At 42.5% G+C, this 20,709-nt stretch overlaps 1 protein-coding gene across 6 annotated transcripts in view; it reads right to left on the bottom strand.

Moving 5' to 3' along the window:
• The window catches only part of LOC124121113, a 30,296-nt gene extending 11,329 nt beyond the window's left edge, over positions 1-18,967 (bottom strand). Inside the window, exons 1-4 of one of the 6 annotated variants that reach the window (XM_048382729.1) lie at positions 18,677-18,967; positions 9,913-10,034; positions 645-2,463; positions 392-472 (exon numbers count right to left, since the gene is read on the bottom strand). In XM_048382729.1, coding sequence (XP_048238686.1) covers positions 392-472; positions 645-912 — 349 coding nt within the window. In that variant the 5' untranslated portion in view covers positions 913-2,463; positions 9,913-10,034; positions 18,677-18,967. Of the gene's footprint in view, positions 1-391; positions 473-644; positions 2,464-9,912; positions 10,502-18,676 lie in introns of those variants that run through there. The other 5 variants (XM_048382730.1, XM_048382728.1, XM_048382733.1 and 2 more) reach the window with 5 other exon arrangements.
• Positions 18,968-20,709: the final 1,742 nt, after the last annotated feature.

The raw sequence follows: 20,709 nt of genomic DNA, 5'->3' as shown, positions 1-20,709 counted from the left end.
GTAAATCAGGGAATTGGCTATTTGATTGTAATTGAACGATTTCAGATCATCGATATACCTGAAGCTTAAGTTAAACTTCATGACTAAATTACCTTGTTTTGACTTGCCAGTCAAAACAAAAATTCCGATTCATGTGCATAAAGAAACAGATCCGCAAGAAGGGGAGCAAAGTTGGTGTCCCTGGGGATGCCTACTTCTTGGCTAAATGTCCTACCAACAAATTCAATATAGATCCAATCAATGAGATGTTAAAAACTGATATAGTCAGAATCGCACAATCTATGTTTTTGGCAGAGATTTCTTATGAATATGGAAAGGGTATTGCTGCTTTTATTTATGAACTCATATTTATTTATGACTGACCAGGTAAGATATTCTCTGAACAACTTACCAGGATCTGTTGCCCTCTTGAGGGTTGTCTGATCAAGTATTAATCTGCTTTCTTCGATGTCAATTGCCATGGAAGGGAAATCTGATATGGAACAAAACATATGTTATTGCCAGAGATTTATTATGACCATGGAAAGGGTATTGCTACTTTTATTTATGAACTCATATGTATTTATAACTGACAAGTTCTGAGTTGATGCAAAGAATCTTAACAACGTCCCGAGTGATACACCAATGAAGTTCATGAATAATACCTGCATGAAGGGTCTCCTGGTCATCAGAACTTGACGTGGAGTCATTTCCGTGGGCAAACAGGCTCTTTATGATTTCTTCATCAGACTGGTATGGACTTGATCCAAGAGAACTGCCGTCATCAGTTGTTTCGTCGTAAGCAATCTGGACTTCCTGATTTTCCCCTGGTGTACCCTCTGAACGATGAATGTCACCAAAAGAAGTCTTGGATTCACCCGGCTCTCCGGACATGTCATCGTATATCTTCGGGACTGCCTTCTTATCCTCCATGCTTCAAATGATTTCAAAACAGATTAAGCATCTAAAAATTGTACAGGTTTACATTATTCTTTCTAACCATACATTTTTGTCCATTCTGCAAATTTGTCCTTTTTTCATCACGTATGTTCTCGGCCCAAGACTGTCATAGAACACTACACCTTCAACACACTTCACAGCCACCTCCAGAACAACTTTGTGATGTTCAGTTTGATGTTTGTGAAATATAATAGCAATCAGGTCAGGAGGGACAGCAGTGAACGTGTTCTCACTTCGATTCAATAGTACACAGTCTTGTAGCTTTGACTTGAGTGCTCCTTCCAATTTGTCCTCGTCCACTTTTAACTCAAATCCATGTACATCTGGAATAATTGTTTGATAAGGGTCAGTTTCCTCCTCACCTATTCCAAGGTAGTAGGATCCACCATCAGGAATCTTTGACATAGCAGTTAAGTTATCCTTTAATTTAAGTTGATTCCACAGGTGCTTCACAAATTTGGTGGCATCTGTTTGTATCTCGTCAGTGTTCTTGTGTTTAAAGCCTTTTAACTGAATGTGAATATCTTCATGTAACTGCTGACGGTCATTTGGTAGTTCTTTAAGCACAGGGCCAGAAGATGTGCGCGACTGTGATCGCACTCTGAGTAGTTGTTGTGTTGTGGGCTTTACATTTTCATAATCCTTGCCTAGCTTTGTATTGAAATCTACAGTAGCAACACCTGTGACTTCTTCAATGCGTATGTAAATAAAATCAGCACTGTCTGCACAGTCCTCAAAGATATCCTTTAACCACTGACGTCTGTACGTGTTGGCGTAGACTTCTCCAGCTTCCAGCAGATCAGTCACTATTCTGCCTACAATCTTGTCAAAGTAGTCCAGACATCTGTCCCAAGGCTTTGTTCCATTTACATGAACCAACAAAACACCACCACCACTGTTGCGTAATGTTGACAGTCTTTTACTGAGTTCTTCACGGATCCTTTTCTTTTCTTCGTTTCTACTATTCTTAAAATAGAGTGCCCGCTCTGTGTGGATTGAAAGTATTTCGTTGTCAGTACTTTGTTTCTTGTAAAAAGTGTTAACCTTCTCGCATGCATCGCAACTGTGCATGTTTCTCAACACTCATGTAGTATTCACAACATTCGTGCATGTCCGGTAATAATCTGGTACAGACAATAGTCTGTAATGTTCACAACAGGTGTGTTTGGAACACCACAGTCATGCAAAGATCAATGCAGTCTTGTGTCATAAATGGTAGATCTCGTGATACAGATCCCACTCTGTGTGCATTAACAGTATCTCGGTGTTGTGTTGCCGGTATTTTGTTTTAACATTATTACACGAAGGGCAACCTTGCATGTTTCTCAATAATCTTGTAATATCCCAAACAGCGTTGCATGTCTGTTAACAAGTTGGTGTACCCCACAATAGTTTCGTTGTGTTGGATTGTCACATTTCTCACGCTCAAAGCAGTGCAGTCTTGTGTCACTGAGGTTTTAACTGATTTGTCTGGCTTGATTCACTCGTCTTACGTCTTGAATTATAACTATATGGACCAATGCCCTGAAACCAGAAACGTACACTGAGACAAACGCCGTGATTATGGTTCAGATAATTATTGACCCATTTCGGTTGTTATTCAACTTGTCCTTCCCTGTATGAACCCGGATGCAAATTGCTTCTATTGTTATTTTATATGTCAAAGATATATTTTCAATAATTGAAACCTATAGTTGTTTGAGTCCCTATCAACACATGATAAACCTGCAAACACGTGTAAGACGCACACGCACACGCGCACGTACGTACGCACGCACGCACAGACACACACTGTGATTTTATATATAAAAAGATATTTTGTCCCCTTAAAATCTTGAACAAAATGAAATTGATTCAGGCTGTTAAACAATAGAAATTTTCTGCCACAAAACTGACATTGTTACAAGGTGTTTTTCTTTACATGAAAATCAGGCTGATGTTATTAAATAAGCAAATATCTGGTTGGGTCGCTGTAGCTGGAAAATCTAACCTCAAAACAAAATCTGTTGTTCACATATTTATTTAATTCCTATGGCAACGTCCGTTTCAAAACAAATTCTGTCTGTCCTAAGATAATCTGTTTCAGTGGGAGAGGCACATTAATACTTCCTGCTCCAGGTCTGTAGCTCTATTTGACATGCCTGCACGTGTACCTAGTTTCACAATGGAAATATTGAAACCAGGAACTAAAGTTATCCCATAATGTCATGGCAGCCCTACAACAACCAAGTCCTATACATGTAGCTGTGGGGAGCACTGACACCTACTGACTCACCAACACTACAGTTACATGGGCCGCCCTACAACAACCCAGTCCTACACATGTAGCTGTGTGAGCACTGACACCTACTGACTCACCAACACAACAATAACATGGGCGGTCCTACAACAACCCAGTCCTATACATGTAGCTGTGTGAGCACTGACACCTACTGACTCACCAACACTACAGTTACATGGGCCGTCCTACAACAACCCAGTTCTACACATGTAGCTGTGTAAGCACTGACATCTACTGACTCACCAACACTACAGTTACATGAGCAGCCCTACAACAACCCAGCCCTACACATGTAGCTGTGGGGAGCACTGACACCTACTGACTCACCAACACTACAGTTACATGGGCCGCCCTACAACAACACTGTCCTACACATGTAGCTGTGTGAGCACTGACACCTACTGACTCACCAACACAACAATAACATGGGCGGCCCTACAACAACCCAGTCCTATATATGTAGCTGTGGGGAGTACTGACACCTACTGACTCACCAACACAACAATTACATGGGTAGTCCAACAACAACCCGGTCTACACATGTAGCTGTGGGGAGCACTGACACCTACTGACTCACCAACACAACAATTACATGGGCAGCCCAACAACAACCAAGTCCTGCACATGAAGCTGTGGGGAACAGTGACACCTACTGACTCACCAACACATGCTGATGTAGGGAGAACTGCCACCTACTGACTCAGAAATACAACACATATATAAGCAACTCAACAACAACTCTGTCTTATATATTTGGCTGCAAGTGACACTGACAGCTACTGACTAGCCAACACAACATTTGAATTCACACAGGAATCTATACAACAACAGTTGGCTTTAACTATCACATGAAATGCCTGCACGTTTTACCCAGACTTGTACTGATGTAGAAAAAATATATTTAGATGTTTTCATTGAGCAATAGTTTTGTGGGTTCATGCTGATTGATCTGTTTCACGCAAAGATTTCGGTTGTATTCACTGTTTTGACATAGAGACACAATGTGGAGAGGAATGGGCATGGGGAGGGGATGGGGATGGGGATGGGGGTGGGGATGGGGATGGAGATGGAGATGGGATGGGGATGGAGATGGAGATGGGGATGGGGATGGGGATGGGGATGGAGATGGAGATGGGGATGGGGATGGGGATGGGGATGGGGATGGGATGGGAATGGGGATGGGGATGGGGATGGGGTTGGGGTTGGGGATGGGGATGGGGAGGGGATTGGGTTGGGGATTGGGATGGGATGGGGATTGGGATGGGGATGGGGATGGGGATGGGATGGGAATGGGGATGGGGATGGGGATGGGGGTAGGGATGGGATGGGATGGGGATGGGGATGGGATGGGGATGGGGAGGGGATGGGATGGGGATGGGGATGGGGATGGGGATTGGGATGGGGAGGGGATGGGAATGGGGATGGGGATGGGGATGGGGAGGGGATGGGGATGGGGATGGGGGTGGGGATGGGGATGGAGATGGAGATGGGAATGGGGTTGGGGTTGGGGATGGGGTTGGGATGGGGATGGGATGGAGATGGGGATGGGGATGGGATGGGGATGGGGATGGGGATGGGATGGGGATGGGATGGGGAGGGGATGGGGATGGGGATGGGGATGGAGATGGAGATGGAGATGGGGATGGGGTTGGGGATGGGGATGGGATGGGGATGGGATGGAGATGGGGATGGGGATGGGATGGGGATGGGGATGGGGATGGGATGGGGATGGGATGGGGAGGGGATGGGGATGGGGATGGGGATGGAGATGGGGTTGGGATTGGGATGGGGTTAGGGATGGGGATGGGGTTGGGGATTGGGATGGGGATGGGGATGGGGATGGGGATGGAGATGGTGATGGGGATGGGGATGGGATGGGGAGGGGATGGGGATGGGGATGGGGATGGAGATGGGGTTGGGATTGGGATGGGGTTAGGGATGGGGATGGGGTTGGGGATTGGGATGGGGATGGGGATGGGGATGGGGATGGAGATGGTGATGGGGATGGGGATGGGGATGGGGATGGAGATGGGGATGGGGATGAGGATGGGGATGGGGATGGAGATGGGGTTGGGATTGGGATGGGGTTAGGGATGGGGATGGGGTTGGGGATTGGGATGGGGATGGGGATGGGGATGGGGATGGAGATGGTGATGGGGATGGGGATGGGGATGGGGATGGAGATGGGGTTGGGGATGAGGATGGGGATGGGATGGGATGGGGATGGGGATGGGGATGGAGATGGAGATGGGGATGGGGATGGAGATGGGGATGGGGATGGGGTAGGGATGGGATGGGATGGGGATGGGGATGGGGATGGAGATGGGGATGGGGATGGGGATGGTGATGGGGATGGGGATGGAGATGGTGATGGTGATGGGGATGGGGATGGAGATGGTGATGGTGATGGGGATGGGGATGGAGATGGGGATGGGGATGGGGATGGAGATGGGGATGGGGATGGAGATGGGGATGGGGATGGGGAGGGGATGGGGATGGGGATGGGGATGGGGATGGAGATGGGGATGGGGATGGAGATGGGGATGGGGATGGGGAGGGGATGGGGATGGAGATGGGGATGGGGATGGGGATGGGGATGGGGATGGGGATGGAGATGGGGATGGGGATGGGGTAGGGATGGGATGGGATGGGGATGGGGATGGGGATGGAGATGGGGATGGGGATGGGGATGGTGATGGGGATGGGGATGGAGATGGTGATGGTGATGGGGATGGGGATGGAGATGGTGATGGTGATGGGGATGGGGATGGAGATGGGGATGGGGATGGGGATGGAGATGGGGATGGGGATGGAGATGGGGATGGGGATGGGGAGGGGATGGGGATGGGGATGGGGATGGGGATGGAGATGGGGATGGGGATGGAGATGGGGATGGGGATGGGGAGGGGATGGGGATGGGGATGGAGATGGTGATGGTGATGGGGATGGGGATGGAGATGGGGATGGGGATGGGGATGGAGATGGGGATGGGGATGGAGATGGGGATGGGGATGGGGAGGGGATCGGGATGGGGATGGGGATGGGGATGGGGATGGGAATGGGGTTGGGGTTAGGGATGGGGTTGGGGATGGGGATGGGGATGGGGATTGGGATGGGATGGGGATGGGGATGGGGATGGGGATGGGGATGGGGATGGGGATGGAGATGGGGATGGGGATGGGGATGGGGATGGAGATGGGGATGGGGATGAGGATGGGGATGGGGATGGAGATGGGGTTGGGATTGGGATGGGGTTAGGGATGGGGATGGGGTTGGGGATTGGGATGGGGATGGGGATGGGGATGGGGATGGGGATGGAGATGGTGATGGGGATGGGGATGGGGATGGGGATGGAGATGGGGATGGGGATGAGGATGGGGATGGGATGGGATGGGGATGGGGATGGGGATGGAGATGGAGATGGGGATGGGGATGGGGATGGAGATGGGGATGGGGATGGGGTAGGGATGGGATGGGATGGGGATGGGGATGGGGATGGAGATGGGGATGGGGATGGGGATGGTGATGGGGATGGGGATGGAGATGGTGATGGTGATGGGGATGGGGATGGAGATGGTGATGGTGATGGGGATGGGGATGGAGATGGGGATGGGGATGGGGATGGAGATGGGGATTGGGATGGAGATGGGGATGGGGATGGAGATGGGGATGGGGATGAGGATGGGGATGGGATGGGATGGGGATGGGATGGGGATGGGGAGGGGATGGAGATGGGGATGGGGATGGGGATGGGGATGGGGATGGGGATGGGGAGGGGATGGGGATGGGGATGGGGATGGGGAGGGGATCGGGATGGGGATGGGGATGGGGATGGGGATGGGAATGGGGTTGGGGTTAGGGATGGGGTTGGGGATGGGGATGGGGATGGGGATGGGGATTGGGATGGGATGGGGATGGGGATGGGGATGGGAATGGGGTTGGGGTTGGGGATGGGGTTGGGGATGGGGATGGGGATGGGGATGGGATTGGGATGGGGTTAGGGATGGGTTTGGGGTTGGTGATGGGGATATGAATACGAATAGGATTTGGAATAGAGATAGGGATAGGGATAGGGATAGTAATAGTGGTAGGTATAGGAAAAGGTGTAGGTGGTGAGGTCAAATGGGGTTGAACGTTGCGTCGAAGATTATTGCACTTATATAGCGACGTGTGTGTTGCTGCTTGTACTAGTCCGGTCTTATGCAGATTTATTGTGCTAGCATACAAGGATACCATGCCGCAGTTTAACATGAAAACCCCACTCAGACACAGTATACCGACGCCGAGCCGACCAGTCCTTGTTTTAGCCCCTTAATGCCAAGCGCCAGACAGGGTAACAAAAAGTACCATGGAGGAGGTGTGAATAGGAATAGGGATAAGAATAGGAATAGGTATAGGGATAGGAATGGGGATTGGGTTAGAAATAGTGATAGGAATAGAAATAGCAATAGGGATAGGGAAATGAATAGTGATAGGGATAAGAATGTAGATAGGGATAGGAATAGGGATAAGGACAGAAATAGGGATAGGAATAGGGATAGGAATGAGGAAAGAGATAGGGATAGGAATAGGGATAGGGATAGGGATAGGTGTAGGTGTAGGTGTAGGTGTAGGTGTAGGAATATGAATAGGAATATGGATAGGGATAGGGATAAATAGAAATGGAGATTGGGGTAGGAATAGGGATAGAAATAGAGATGGGGATAGGGATAGGGAGAGGGATAGAAATAGAGATGGGGATAGGGATAGGGAGAGGGATAGAAATAGAGATGGGGATAGGGATAGGGAGAGGGACAGTGATAGGGATAGGGATAGGGACAGGGAACAGAAAAGGGATTGGGATAGGGACAATGATAGGAATAGAGATAGGGATAGGGTAAGGATTAAGGATGGGGATAGGAATATATTTAGTGGTAGGAATAGGGTTAGGGACAAGGATACGGAGAAGGATAGGAAAAGGTTTAGGAATGGGGATAGGGTTAGGGAAAAGGCTAGAGTTAGGAATAGGAATAGGAATAGGCATAGGCATAGGCATAGGCATAGGAATAGGGGTAGATATAGGAATAGGGACAGGCATAGGGATAGGGGCAGGGACAGGGATAGGGATAGGCAAAGGAACAAGGATAAGGACAGGGACAAGGATACGGATAGGGATAGGGATAGGGAAAGGGATGGGGATAGGAATAGGGATAGGGACAGAGATGGGGATAGAGACATGGACATTGACAGGGATATAGGTAGGGATATGGAATGGGAGAGGAACAGAGATAGTGATAGGAATAGGGTTAGGGACAAGGATAACGGAGAAGGATAGGAATAGGTTTAGGAATGGGGAAAGGGTTAGGGAAAGGGCTAGGGCTAGGGCAAGGAATAGGAATAGGAATAGGGACAAGGACAGGTATAGGGATAGGGACAATGATAGGAATAGAGGTAGGGATAGGGTGAGGAATAAGGATACGGACAAGGATAGGAATAGGTTTAGGGATAGGGATAGGGTTAGGGAAAGGGATAGGGCTAGGGAAAGGGAAAGAGCTGGGACTAGGGCTAGGAATAGGGACAGGGACAAGGATAGAGATAAATAGGAACGGGGTTTGTCCTTGATAGGAATAGGAATAGTGATAGGAATAGGGATAGGGGTAGGAATAGGGATAGTGATAGGGATAGGAATGGGGATGGGAATAGGGACGGGGACAGGGAGTGGGATATGGATGTGTAATAGTTAGAAACAGCGATGTGGATAGGAATAGGAATAGGGTTAGGGTTACAGATAGGGATAGTGACAAGGATAGTGACAGGGACAAGAATACAAATAAGGATAGGGATAGGGTTAGGAATGGGGATGGGGGTAGGGACAAGGATAGGGATAGGGATAGGAATAAAGGTAGGGACCGGGATAGGGATAGGAATAAAGGTAGGGACCGGGATAGGGATAGGGATAGGAATAAATAGGAATGGGGATTGTCCTTGATAGGAATAGGAATAGTGATAGGAATAGGGATAGGGATAGGGATAGGAATGGGGCTAGGGATAGGGACAGGGATAGGAAAAGGGATATGGACAGGGACAATGATATGAAAAGGGATAGGGTTAGTAATATGGATATGGATAGGAATAGGAATAGTGAGAGCAATAGGAATAAAGTTAGGGTTATGGATAGGGATAGGGACTAGGATAGTGACAGAGACAAGAATACGAATAGGGATAGGGAGAGGGACAGGGATAGGGATTGGGATAGGGACAATGATAGGAATAAGGATAGGGATAGGGTAAGGAATAGGGATGGGGATTGAAATAGAGATAGTGATAGGAATGAGGATAGGGACAAGGATACAGACAAGGATGGGAATAGGTTTAGGGATAGGGATAGGGTTAGGGAAAGATATGAAGAGGGACAGGGACGGGGACATGGACAAGGACAATGATAGAGAAAGGGACAAGGAATGGGATAGGGACAAGGATAGGAATAAAGGTAGGGTGGGGCGTCTGTGCAAGGTGTTTGACAGGTGACTCGATAACTCTGTACTTCTATTGAACATATTTGACTTCTATGTTAGGTAATTTTGTACAGACAGGTAACTCAATTACTTTATTATTATTGAACGTACGTGCCTCTCTGTCAGATGCATTCATGAAGAAAATGTCTATTCCCTTTGCATAACAATGAAAGGAACATAATTAATTCATAAACTTACCTCCTAAATTCCCTTGCTTTATCGATACTTCACGATCAAGAACACTGTCAGTGTAGTCTGTCCTCCAACGTCCTGCGCCCTACACTGAGCCAGACACACCTCCTCGTCCCAGTGTATAAACACTGAGGAAACATAGGGTATCCAATCAATGTTAACTGATCGCGGCCACCCACCCCTACCATCAAACGGTCTAGCTATGGGTTGGAAAACCACCTCGTGATATATAGCCTACTCGTCTAGTGCATGGTGATAGGCTGTGCACAGGTGCGTCCAATGACAACATCCCGTGATTGGACATTTGAATAAATACTGCCTCATTATGGATCTTGGTTTGTGAGCACAACATCCATGCCCTTTGGTCTCAGGTTGTCTCGCGTGTTGAGTCACAATGAACATGCAAAGTCAGCTGAGGATCTCATATATATATATTGTGAATGAGGGCTTATGATTATGAGGACTAAGACATTATAAATGCACCCACTGTTTTAATAACCACGAAGATATTGCTTAAGCTTTCCCTTTGTTTGTTACTAGCAAGTACGCTGCAGAAATTATTCAAAGTGAACATATCATTTTAGTTTCAACATTATTGGTAAACACGCTATCGTGTCACTGGATTGTCTTGTCCAGACTGTTTTGAGACTGCTTTTGAATGCTGTGTGTGACGTTAGGCAAAATACAAACATTTACTTGTTTTATGCAAGTTCTGTGATTGTCGGGTGCTATCGGTGGGGCAAGACATTCTTCCCTTTTCGCAAACTTCTGGTGTTATCACTGATTTTCAGTGATCTATTCATATAATGTTCACCACTAATACCTCCTCTCATTACAATGTGCATATGACGCCAGTACTCAGTTGAAGACATGACAATTGAATTGTTTCACCATATATCAGACCTAATTGTATCACCTACGTAGAAGCCTACAACCCAGTTGATTGAGCTGTTGGCTGTCCCATATTTTACCACTCTGCCGTCTTCCTCTTGATCTAGATGTTTTTTCTTAGCTCATGAATTGATCTACAAGTATTCTTGAACAAGTTCATGAACTTACTTTATGAGCCTTTAATGAACAGTTCATGATTTGAAATTTCACAGAGCCAGAACCCCACAATGCCATGCCAGGAATATTTCTGCTCACGAACATCACCTGCATACACATATTTCATGCGCTGACATGGACGATGTCACAGTCCACGTGGAATGGTCACACCTAGACTGGCGTGTCTGGACCTGCTTCTGAAGCGGTAGCACGATCACGAAGACCCTCTTGATCAGCCATCAACTATGTGCAAGTTCCGTCTGGGAGAGGAGAAGAACTTCCGACTTGGCACCATGGGGGCTACATGTGAGCATTGGCCTCTGTACGTCAACAACAGGGCCGCTTTGTAGGTACTAGTCTAATTCTTAATCAACTTCCCAAAATGAGATTTATCAATTGTACTGTGAGCCGTAATGGACGCACCCTACAAGCCTATGACATGTGCTGCAGGATTCAGAAATGACAGACAATTCAGAAGAAAAGTCACGCGTCTGATATTTCCTCGCTCACTCACGCACAAGACTGACGCACACAAAATTTCAGGTCCCTGGCACACTTTGTTGCCAAGAATTAGTCATCAGCTACACTATCGTCAGTGGTTTATCCAGACAGGCCAATGTGTCCAATCAGAGCTCTGAAATATTACATCACTTCTCCTCAAAAGTGACAGAAAACAGCGAAACACAGAAACAGTGAAATCATGCGAGAAGTGACCGGCAGATAACTCCAATCGATATCTGAAGCAACCACGGTCCGATTAGTGCTATTGAAGCCTTGAGGTGAGGGGGAAGGGATACCTATATCATAAATGCCATACTTTGACTTGTTAACATGCATCGACTACAAATGGTAATGGTAAGGGAAACCTAAGGCATGATATATCATTTTCAAATCGCCATTTCCAATTCTTTGTAGATCTTTCTCATAACAGTACATAAATATTAAGGTCGATTAAAATAATGCCTCGCCAAACCTAATACATATAATCACTGGAAGTCTAATTCTTTACAAAACCACCAGCGGTGGTACAAGAACAAAGTGCAAATAAATGATATCTGTTCATGAAGACTTCTTATCACCATCGCAGAAGATCATGTCGAAGCCAATGGGCGTAAAGATGGATCTGATTGATCACAACAGAACTCACATTTTCCTCCAAGATCACGTCTAAAAAGGAGACATCATTAATTACATATCAACATGAGTTTAAATATTTTTAGTAGAGAAAAAGAGAGTTGATCTCCTTGTAACTTATTCATGTAGCAGGGAAAATTAAAAAAAATGATTCATTTCCAAATATAAGGTTGAGGAATATGTATGTGATTACTCACGAAAAATTTCAGTGATGCGAAAATTCGCTTCCTCATTCACAAAAGTGGTGCAATAGTTTCGCGTAAATTGATAGTGAACTTTTAGTACAAGGTAGATATGATATCTGTAGGATTTATGATCATTTCGTTCTCTTTGTCAAAGGATTATGGGTATGTGTGTGGGTAGAAAGTCATTCAACCAGTTCAAAGAAGACCATAACCCGTGTTACAACATCCTCAGAATACCAATAACAATGAAATGAAGAAATTAACAAATATGATCAACATTATTATTTCATGTTAATCTTTGTGCCATGCATGTAAATATAGCTATATAAACATATGTATACTTTTTCAGTTTGTGTGAAGACGTGCATCAAAATAGTTGATTCTGAAATTCTATAATCATGTCTTTTTAAGGGTATTTTTTTTTACTTTCATCCCAAACAAAAGTTTTACTTTTATCCCCCAAAGCGCAATAATATTCATTTTATAACCTATTAGTCAATTGTTTATTTAATACGAATTACGTAACATTCATGTTACTTTAATGTTATAAAGTTGTTACAGACCCATGGACTGACAGGTTCATTACTTGTCATAAAAGTGCCTGGACATAATGTGGTGGCGATACATTCTCTAATTAATACCTGTCACAAAGGGACGGCCTATTTGGGCTTGTGCTCTGGGAATGTGATAAGCAATATGTGTATTTACGAAACAACATTCAACGAACTATGTACTGAGTCCTGTGATGTTGGTGTCCTTTGGCATTAATGAACATGTAAGTAGATACAACGCGGGTGGATTGATGCATTCGTACTTGGTATGAATAGATGAATTACAATTCTTTCTTAACCGTGTGCGAAATACGCATAATGTCGGAAAGCGCAATTTAAATCCCCAATTACTGACTTCGTTCTTAAATAAATCCCAACTCGCCATTTATACGTGTATCACTGTGTAGATTTTTTTATATTTTAATGATGTAAATCACTCATCCAGTTTATGTATTAAACCATTTCCACTATCATTTTCACAAAATATCTAAGATTGAAAACAGTTATCAAGATATATTGTACATAGCTTTAGAAATACACAATCTTTACATGGAAACTGCAACCTTGACGTACTATTCTGTATTGTATGACATTAGATATATGCTCCAGTACCGCCGCTGGTGGTTTAATTTATGAGAAATAAACATAATGTTGTTTGCACCCAACCATATGCGTGATAAATTATACAGACCAACGAAGCTTTTCAAAGTAGAAATTAAGCAAACCGAATATTTATCAAATTGATTATTGCTAGAACATATGCATGGACAACAAGAACTATAAGCGGAAATATATTTACATGTCATATATGCACCCGGATTCTCAAAATCACAATACAATGCTAATATCCAATATTTGTGTTCCAGCGAGTGAATACCAAACAGACAATGACCAAACCAGCTCTACAGACACAGACTCTCTCAAAGGCAACAAGGTGCAGGCTATATAATTTGGATATTACTTATTCTGTTAAGGAATTGGCAAAATCAGCAAATAGAGCCCTTGGTGTTCTTATCTGTAAATTTAAATTAGCGGGTGGTATGTCATTTTCAGTTTTTAATAAATTGTATGATAATCTTGTTGAGCCTATACATTATCAGGGGCCTCAAGCAGTTCAGCTGTTTTAATTCTGTTCAAAACAGAGATGCTCGTTTCTTCCTCGCGGTTAATAACAAAACTCCAAATCTATCAGTCCATGGCGAATTAGGATGGACAAGCCTACTTACAAAACAGCATATTGAAATATTTCGTTTTTGGCGGCGAATTAAATAGCCCTGATTCCATGAGCCCTGAGTCTCCTGGCCACTGTCTGTCGACTATCCCTGTGACCTAAGGCATTTGTCGTCGATGACGTTACTGTCAGGAAGCGATTTCGGAGGTGCAAGGTGCGAAAGTACCGGTCATCATGGGGCGTGGTCACCCTGGGTCTGCCTGTTCTTGGCCTGTCAGCGGTCCGCCCTGTCTGTCTGAAACGTTGCATCAAGTTGGTAACGGCAACACACGGGAGTTCGCCGAAGGTTCGTGCAATATTGGCTTGGGTGGCTCCCATCTGTAACATACCCAAGGCTCGTTCACGTTGTTCGACTGTGAGTCGTGGCATTCCTTTTTTTTTAGCACTGTGGATGTCTGATTTGCCGTTGTAATCGTTATATACCCTTACCCGCAAGTGCACTTGCAGTTGTCCGTTGCGCACGTGTTTTTCACTTTTTCGCGTGTTATCTCGCAAACATGTAACAGACGATTAACAATTTCTGCATACACTATTGTTGTATTTAGGTAATGTGTTTTAGATAGTCGTCATCGAAAAATAATTTATACTTTGTCTCAAATTTATATTTTCAGTTGGTAAAGTTTCTTTTGGACGTCAGTTTATAAAACCTCTTGCCGCACGTAGGCAACATTTTCTTACTTAAATTGTAACTCATTTGTATCCTACAAGTTATATTTCTTTTATATAAATAATGTTTTTTCATTGTCCATTGTGTCTCACACCGGCCTTTTATAGCCTCATTTTGTATGTATTTACGGAAGTTTTTTTATGTCTAATGTGTACACATACCACATTTGACACATAAATAAAATAAATAATGCAGACATGGCCCGTTATGTATCATTCTCACTTTCTAATTAAAGGCATAATGATGGATAATGTATTGTGTGGAATGTTAATTTATTGTGACTAAGGCTAATCCCGAACTTCCAGATATTGATTTACATGTCTCACCAACAACTCACAAGGGATCAATCCTTGTTTAAACGCGAAGAGATACAGTATACTGCAGGTTAACTATACTAATTAACTAATTGAGGGTTAAATGACAGTGTTTACTTACTGCTTAAATGGTAGGGTGTTTAAATAGTGACACATAAATAAACTATTCTTCTTCTTTTTGTTCATTTTCAAGATACTTTGTATAACTTCCCAAACTGCTAACATATGTTATTCTGATTTATGATGGAAGTATAATTTAATATCTAATTTAGAAAACATTTAAATTATCTCCCCTCACGCAGAAAAACAAGCATGGAATTCTCCGTTCATTTTCGATAATTGGGTTTGCATAAAAGAGGCGATTAATAAAATACGAAACGAGCCTATGTGTAAACCATGTTTTATGAACCTTGCGAAACCAAACAGTTGATACCAAACTGTTCACTAGTTTCCTAAAGTACTCATGGAAATGTAAAAAACACTGTTTTGCTGGATTTAATAACCAACACAAAGCATTACGTAGATGTAAATACGAAATAACAAAACAACTGGAAAAGTACTAGTCTGGATTTGCTTGTTTTATCTCAATGCTCAATACAAAAAGTACTTTACAGGAGGTAATTTATAGGCACTTTCATCATTCAAAACTAAAACTAAGTCCAAATTGACATGGCAGAAACAGGCTATAGGCATTATGCAAATTAGCCTGGAAGAAACGTTATCAAAACAACAATAAAAATAACACCTATGTTTATGTACATAATAATAATGACATGTAAGTTGTTGTTTGAGAAGAAAAAATATACTTTTACATTCTGATATTTTGACGATGATTCACTATCCCATAATGCCATTCACAAATCACTAACCACTGACAAATCACATGCACGTGGGTTTCAAGCACCTTTTTTCATCTGTCGTCAAGGTGTCATAGGTCATGGACACTCACCTTGATCTACTAACACCTGGCTATGCTCAGTTTCACAATAGTCTGTTTTGTTAATATTTTTAGACACTTTTACGTTTAAAAAGACATAAAAACCTTTGATACGCTGTACTTGTGCCAAGGCCCAATAAGTACTTATTGAGTTGTTTGAATATTTATATATTTTGTATATTAACTGCATTTATTTAAAACCTGAGATCGAAAAAAACAGTTTTTTTTTCATTTCCGTGAGTACGTTAGAACTGGTACGGCACGGGGGATAATTTAGAGATATTGTTGTTCTCTCATCTATTTTAGTCATTCACAATATATATTTTGAAGCTGCCAATGAAAGCATGAACTCAATTACTGTACAAATACATTCATTTTGTATGAGTATAAATATGAAGTTATCATTTTTTAACTTCAAATACTATGATGTGCCTAATACCATCATTATGTTCACGGCCTGATTGTTAACAACCATGAGTTGCGATATGTTATATGATTGTTTTGGTACTTTCATTGGTACTGGATTCTTCTTTGCGCAATAACCAGAAAATTATTTGTTTTAAATTTAAGCAAGTTTTGTGCCTTGTGGAATTAAAGATGAAGAAACACAATAAATACTATTCGCATTTATATAAGTAAAGCAAAATATCAATTAAATCTGAATACGTCAATGTGTAAATTTCTTGTTCTAAAAAGTACATGTATTTGTATTCATATTCCACTTCTTAATAATTTGGATTTGCAACATTTTTTTAAATTTTCTTGCATCGGTTGTACAATACATTTACGGTCGTAGTTTGTTGACCCAGGCCCCAGAAATATTTTAAACATTACATTTGTAGCAATTTCGTGCCGTTTGGACAATATTCATACCAACAAATGTAATAAGTCAGTGGCAAAAGTAAAGTCAAATAAACAGAGAGCGGATGCAGAAAAATTTCGAAGTTAAATCAGTACCCGCCCGGACTGCGAGCAATACTGCTACAAACGTGCATTGTCTGACCCTTTTCCATGTTAAAGCATAATGAGAAAAAGCTTACCTTGTACTTACTTACCTTTTGTAAAACATCAGACAATAATACAACATATCCCCGTGTTATGAGTTTTCGGACGCTGAATAAACATTCATAGTTTTTCACATGAACCATTGTAAAACATCTCATTCATTTATAAAAGACAACGTAAAACAACATTAACAAAAACCATGGTCGGAGTATTTACAATTTCTCTGTGATGCCACACCCCTCGTTATAGTGCAAGTATTGGTGATAGAAAACGTATGATGTCCGGTAACTTTAGATGAGACAAGAATAGTATTGCGTTATGAATAATAATGTAGGCATGTTTGGTGCTGACAGCTCTGATCAAAATCAGTATTTTCTTTTAATTTTTTAAAAATATTTTTACGAGGACTACTGTTTTAAAAAAACACGATTTTCCGCGGAGATTTCGCATTTTTACAATGTATACCATACAATTAAACCAGACAAACCAAATTCAACACTTTTAAGTAATAAAGATGGAGCTTTCATCCTCTGTGCAATCCACTCAGTTGGCTAATCTGCTATGCGCACGAGAGCATGTTACAAATCACTTCGCGGCATCCTGCACAAACAAATCTGAGCTCAGCACAAATCGATTTCAAGTGATTATAATAAAGAAGTCACCGCCAATGCAATCACCTCCGACTGCTAATCCGTTTGCGCATTTGACCATAAAGTCCACACAAATACTTGTTCTGCATCTAATATACTACAGACAGGAATAAGAGACATGTAATATGGTATGATGTATGTGGTTTCTTTTATTTCTTCCTAATATGTTTTATTGTCCAAGGAGACAAAGGGATGGGGCACAAGAGCCATACTTATTGCCATTTGCAGGCTAAAAACAATTAAACAATGTCTCGCATCGGAGAAGAACAGTGAAGTCATTGTGGAAACATTGTTCATGATATTTATATATATTCACACACACACACACACATCGACACGCACACGCACGCACGCGCACGCGCACACACACACATACAGTGCTTCACTCTCTTTTCCCCATTTGCTTGTAAATGTTGTGTTGGAATAAGGATGAATATTTTCCACTGTCTGGGAAATGTCATCTGAAGATATTTGGATACTGAATTAGCATATATTGAGTACATGAGGGGTCAGCTACGTCATGCATTTCAAGAACTAACATCCTGAGAACTAAATCTAACAATATAGCTTATCTCATTCACAAACAATCTTTGAACACTGTAGCCATTGAAGCTGGGGTCCCAGGCAGTGTATTGTGTAGTAATTCAAGACTGTGAGTTCAGATTGTTTCACAGCCTGAGCCTTATCAAAATCTCATCAGTAATCTAATATGATCTCTGTTTTAAAGTTGTGGTTAGCACCTCCTCTCCCCAAAATCACATACAAACGTCGATCAAATGGATAGCGCGTATGTTTGTGCTTAAGTCACTTGGACATTGTTTAGCTTCAAAAACTGTTCATAAGAAACATGTCAGACAGCTTTGACATCATTGATGACTTAGTCTTATGAGGTGATATAAACATTAGGGGAAATGAGCTCAAATAAATACAGAAACAGAGGGTCTAAAATTGCCACAGTGTTAAGCCTGAAAGTCTATTTAGGATTTAAATTGTGATGAAGGAAGTAGAGGGTAGAGAGAGAAAAGATAATAAATCTTAACAAAACCTACCTGCTAGTTCGTTAGTATCCGTAAGCCTAACAACTGCATGATTCCCAATTAGATTAGAAAGTCACAAACTGTGATGAACGCAGCATGTGTTCGATTAAGGAAATACAGCCCCTCAGATCTTCATTTACTGAATACACCTTGACCAATGTTCAGTGATATAACTTATTAAGATATTGAAGCAACATGGCTGCCCATAGTTTTGAGGAAATGTCCTGGCTACACTTCATGGTTTCGTGCTCAACAAATATATATGAATGTATATGATGCCTCATCTTGATGAACTTTAATAAATTCAATTCGACAAAGATGCCTCGACAACATTTTTCACACATGAATAAGTTCAACCTTGGCAGGCAACTTGTACAGGTAAACATGGCTATCAATGCTCATGTGTGTCAGGTTGCCCTAACCTCGCCGTCACATCTGTATACAAAACAATTGCATTGTCTAAACTAGGTTACATATGCATTTCTTCAGCCGTTTCAATAATGCGATGTGCGCTGTCACCGCATGCTGTGTAGGTCTGAGCAGTCAGCGAGAGTTTATATTTTTGAGCTTATTCAGCAACATTAAACCTTTCACGTATATTACAACTTTGTAAGTTAACTTTCCTTTCCAGAAATACCATAGAATGGTGACAGAGATGAACTTCTACCCCAAGAGATGTATCTTTGACTAAATTCTGATTTGTTATTTTGATTTCAAGTGATAGCCTTCACCTGGAAGGAATTTATATTTGTATTATTTAAATTTTTCTTTTCAAAAATATCACGCTGCATTTTGGGTTTTGAAATTGCATGTCGCAGAAATAACTCCTGTTGGACCCTTAGACTTGCAAGAATACTCTAATCTAATGGCTGATGTTGTATCTAATATAGCCTCGGACAATGACAGTGTGAAATACTTATTCATAGCAATAAATGTATTTACATGTTTTATGTTGGTCGAGCCCCTTAAGAATAATATGCCAGACGCTGTCATTAAGGCCTTGAAGAAGATATGTTCCCGGGCCACCCACCACGAATTAAACAATCTGACAGAGGTCGCGAATTTGATTATAAGAAAGTGAAAGCCTTTCTACAAAGAAAAGGAATCACTTATTATGCATCTTCCCGTTAACTGACTATAAAAGTCCAGTTTCCACCCTTGCCGAACTAGGCTGGTATTATGGAGTTATGTTTTGGCTGGACTAACGAGTCTAAGCATTGTCCAATCAAAATTGCGCACCGAAATCGAAATCCGGTTCGTAAAGTGTCATGCAGATTTCGGTCGACTGCAGGATTTGCAAAGCATGTGCACCGCTAACTCGTTGTCAACAGATATTTTCTATATCTTTTCATGTTTTTAATCAAGGTGCTCACGTGATTTGATGCACTTCGCGATGTAAGATTCGTTTGATCACAATATATATCTTTATTATCGATCAGATCGTCTTGACTGGGCGCCACCGTTTAGTTTGAAGTGAATGCAAGTGATACGAGGGGTTGAATCTGATTGGTCAATAGGAGAGGCGTAGAAAGGACATTACTCGTAATAGCCACTGGTGGCACTACGATCGAGCCCAGAAATTCCAGCCTAGTTCGACAAGGGTGGAAACCGGATTTTTAACTTTGGTCAGTTAACTCCCTTGCCTCGGGAAGATGCTTATTTGGTTACACATAATGAAACCAAAGCTTCTCATGCTGAACGGGTAAATGGAACTTTTGAAACAGCTATGTACAGGTATTTAACCTATAAACAGAGCTATCATTATTTGAATAGTTTGCAAGACTTGGTGAAGGATTATAATCACAGGCCTCACAGATCCCTGAGTGAACGATCACCCTCAGATATTAATCAAGCTAATGAAGCTTTAGTATGGAGAGAACAATACGTTGACACTTTAATGAAACCAGTCAAATCGAAAGTTGAAATCAAACAGAAGTCACTTAAGAAACCCTTTAAGTTTAAAGTGGGTGATCAAGTGAGACTGTCTCATTTGAGACATACATTTCAAGAAAAATGGACTGAGGAAATCTTTATCATAAGAAGAA

This window comes from Haliotis rufescens, unplaced genomic scaffold, assembly GCF_023055435.1.
Source record: "Haliotis rufescens isolate VD_foot unplaced genomic scaffold, xgHalRufe1.0.p SCAF_41, whole genome shotgun sequence".
Classification (NCBI taxonomy): Eukaryota; Metazoa; Mollusca; class Gastropoda; order Lepetellida; family Haliotidae; genus Haliotis; species Haliotis rufescens.
The sequence above is the reverse complement of the archived record's forward strand: the minus strand, read 5'-3'. Positions and strand labels throughout refer to the sequence as shown.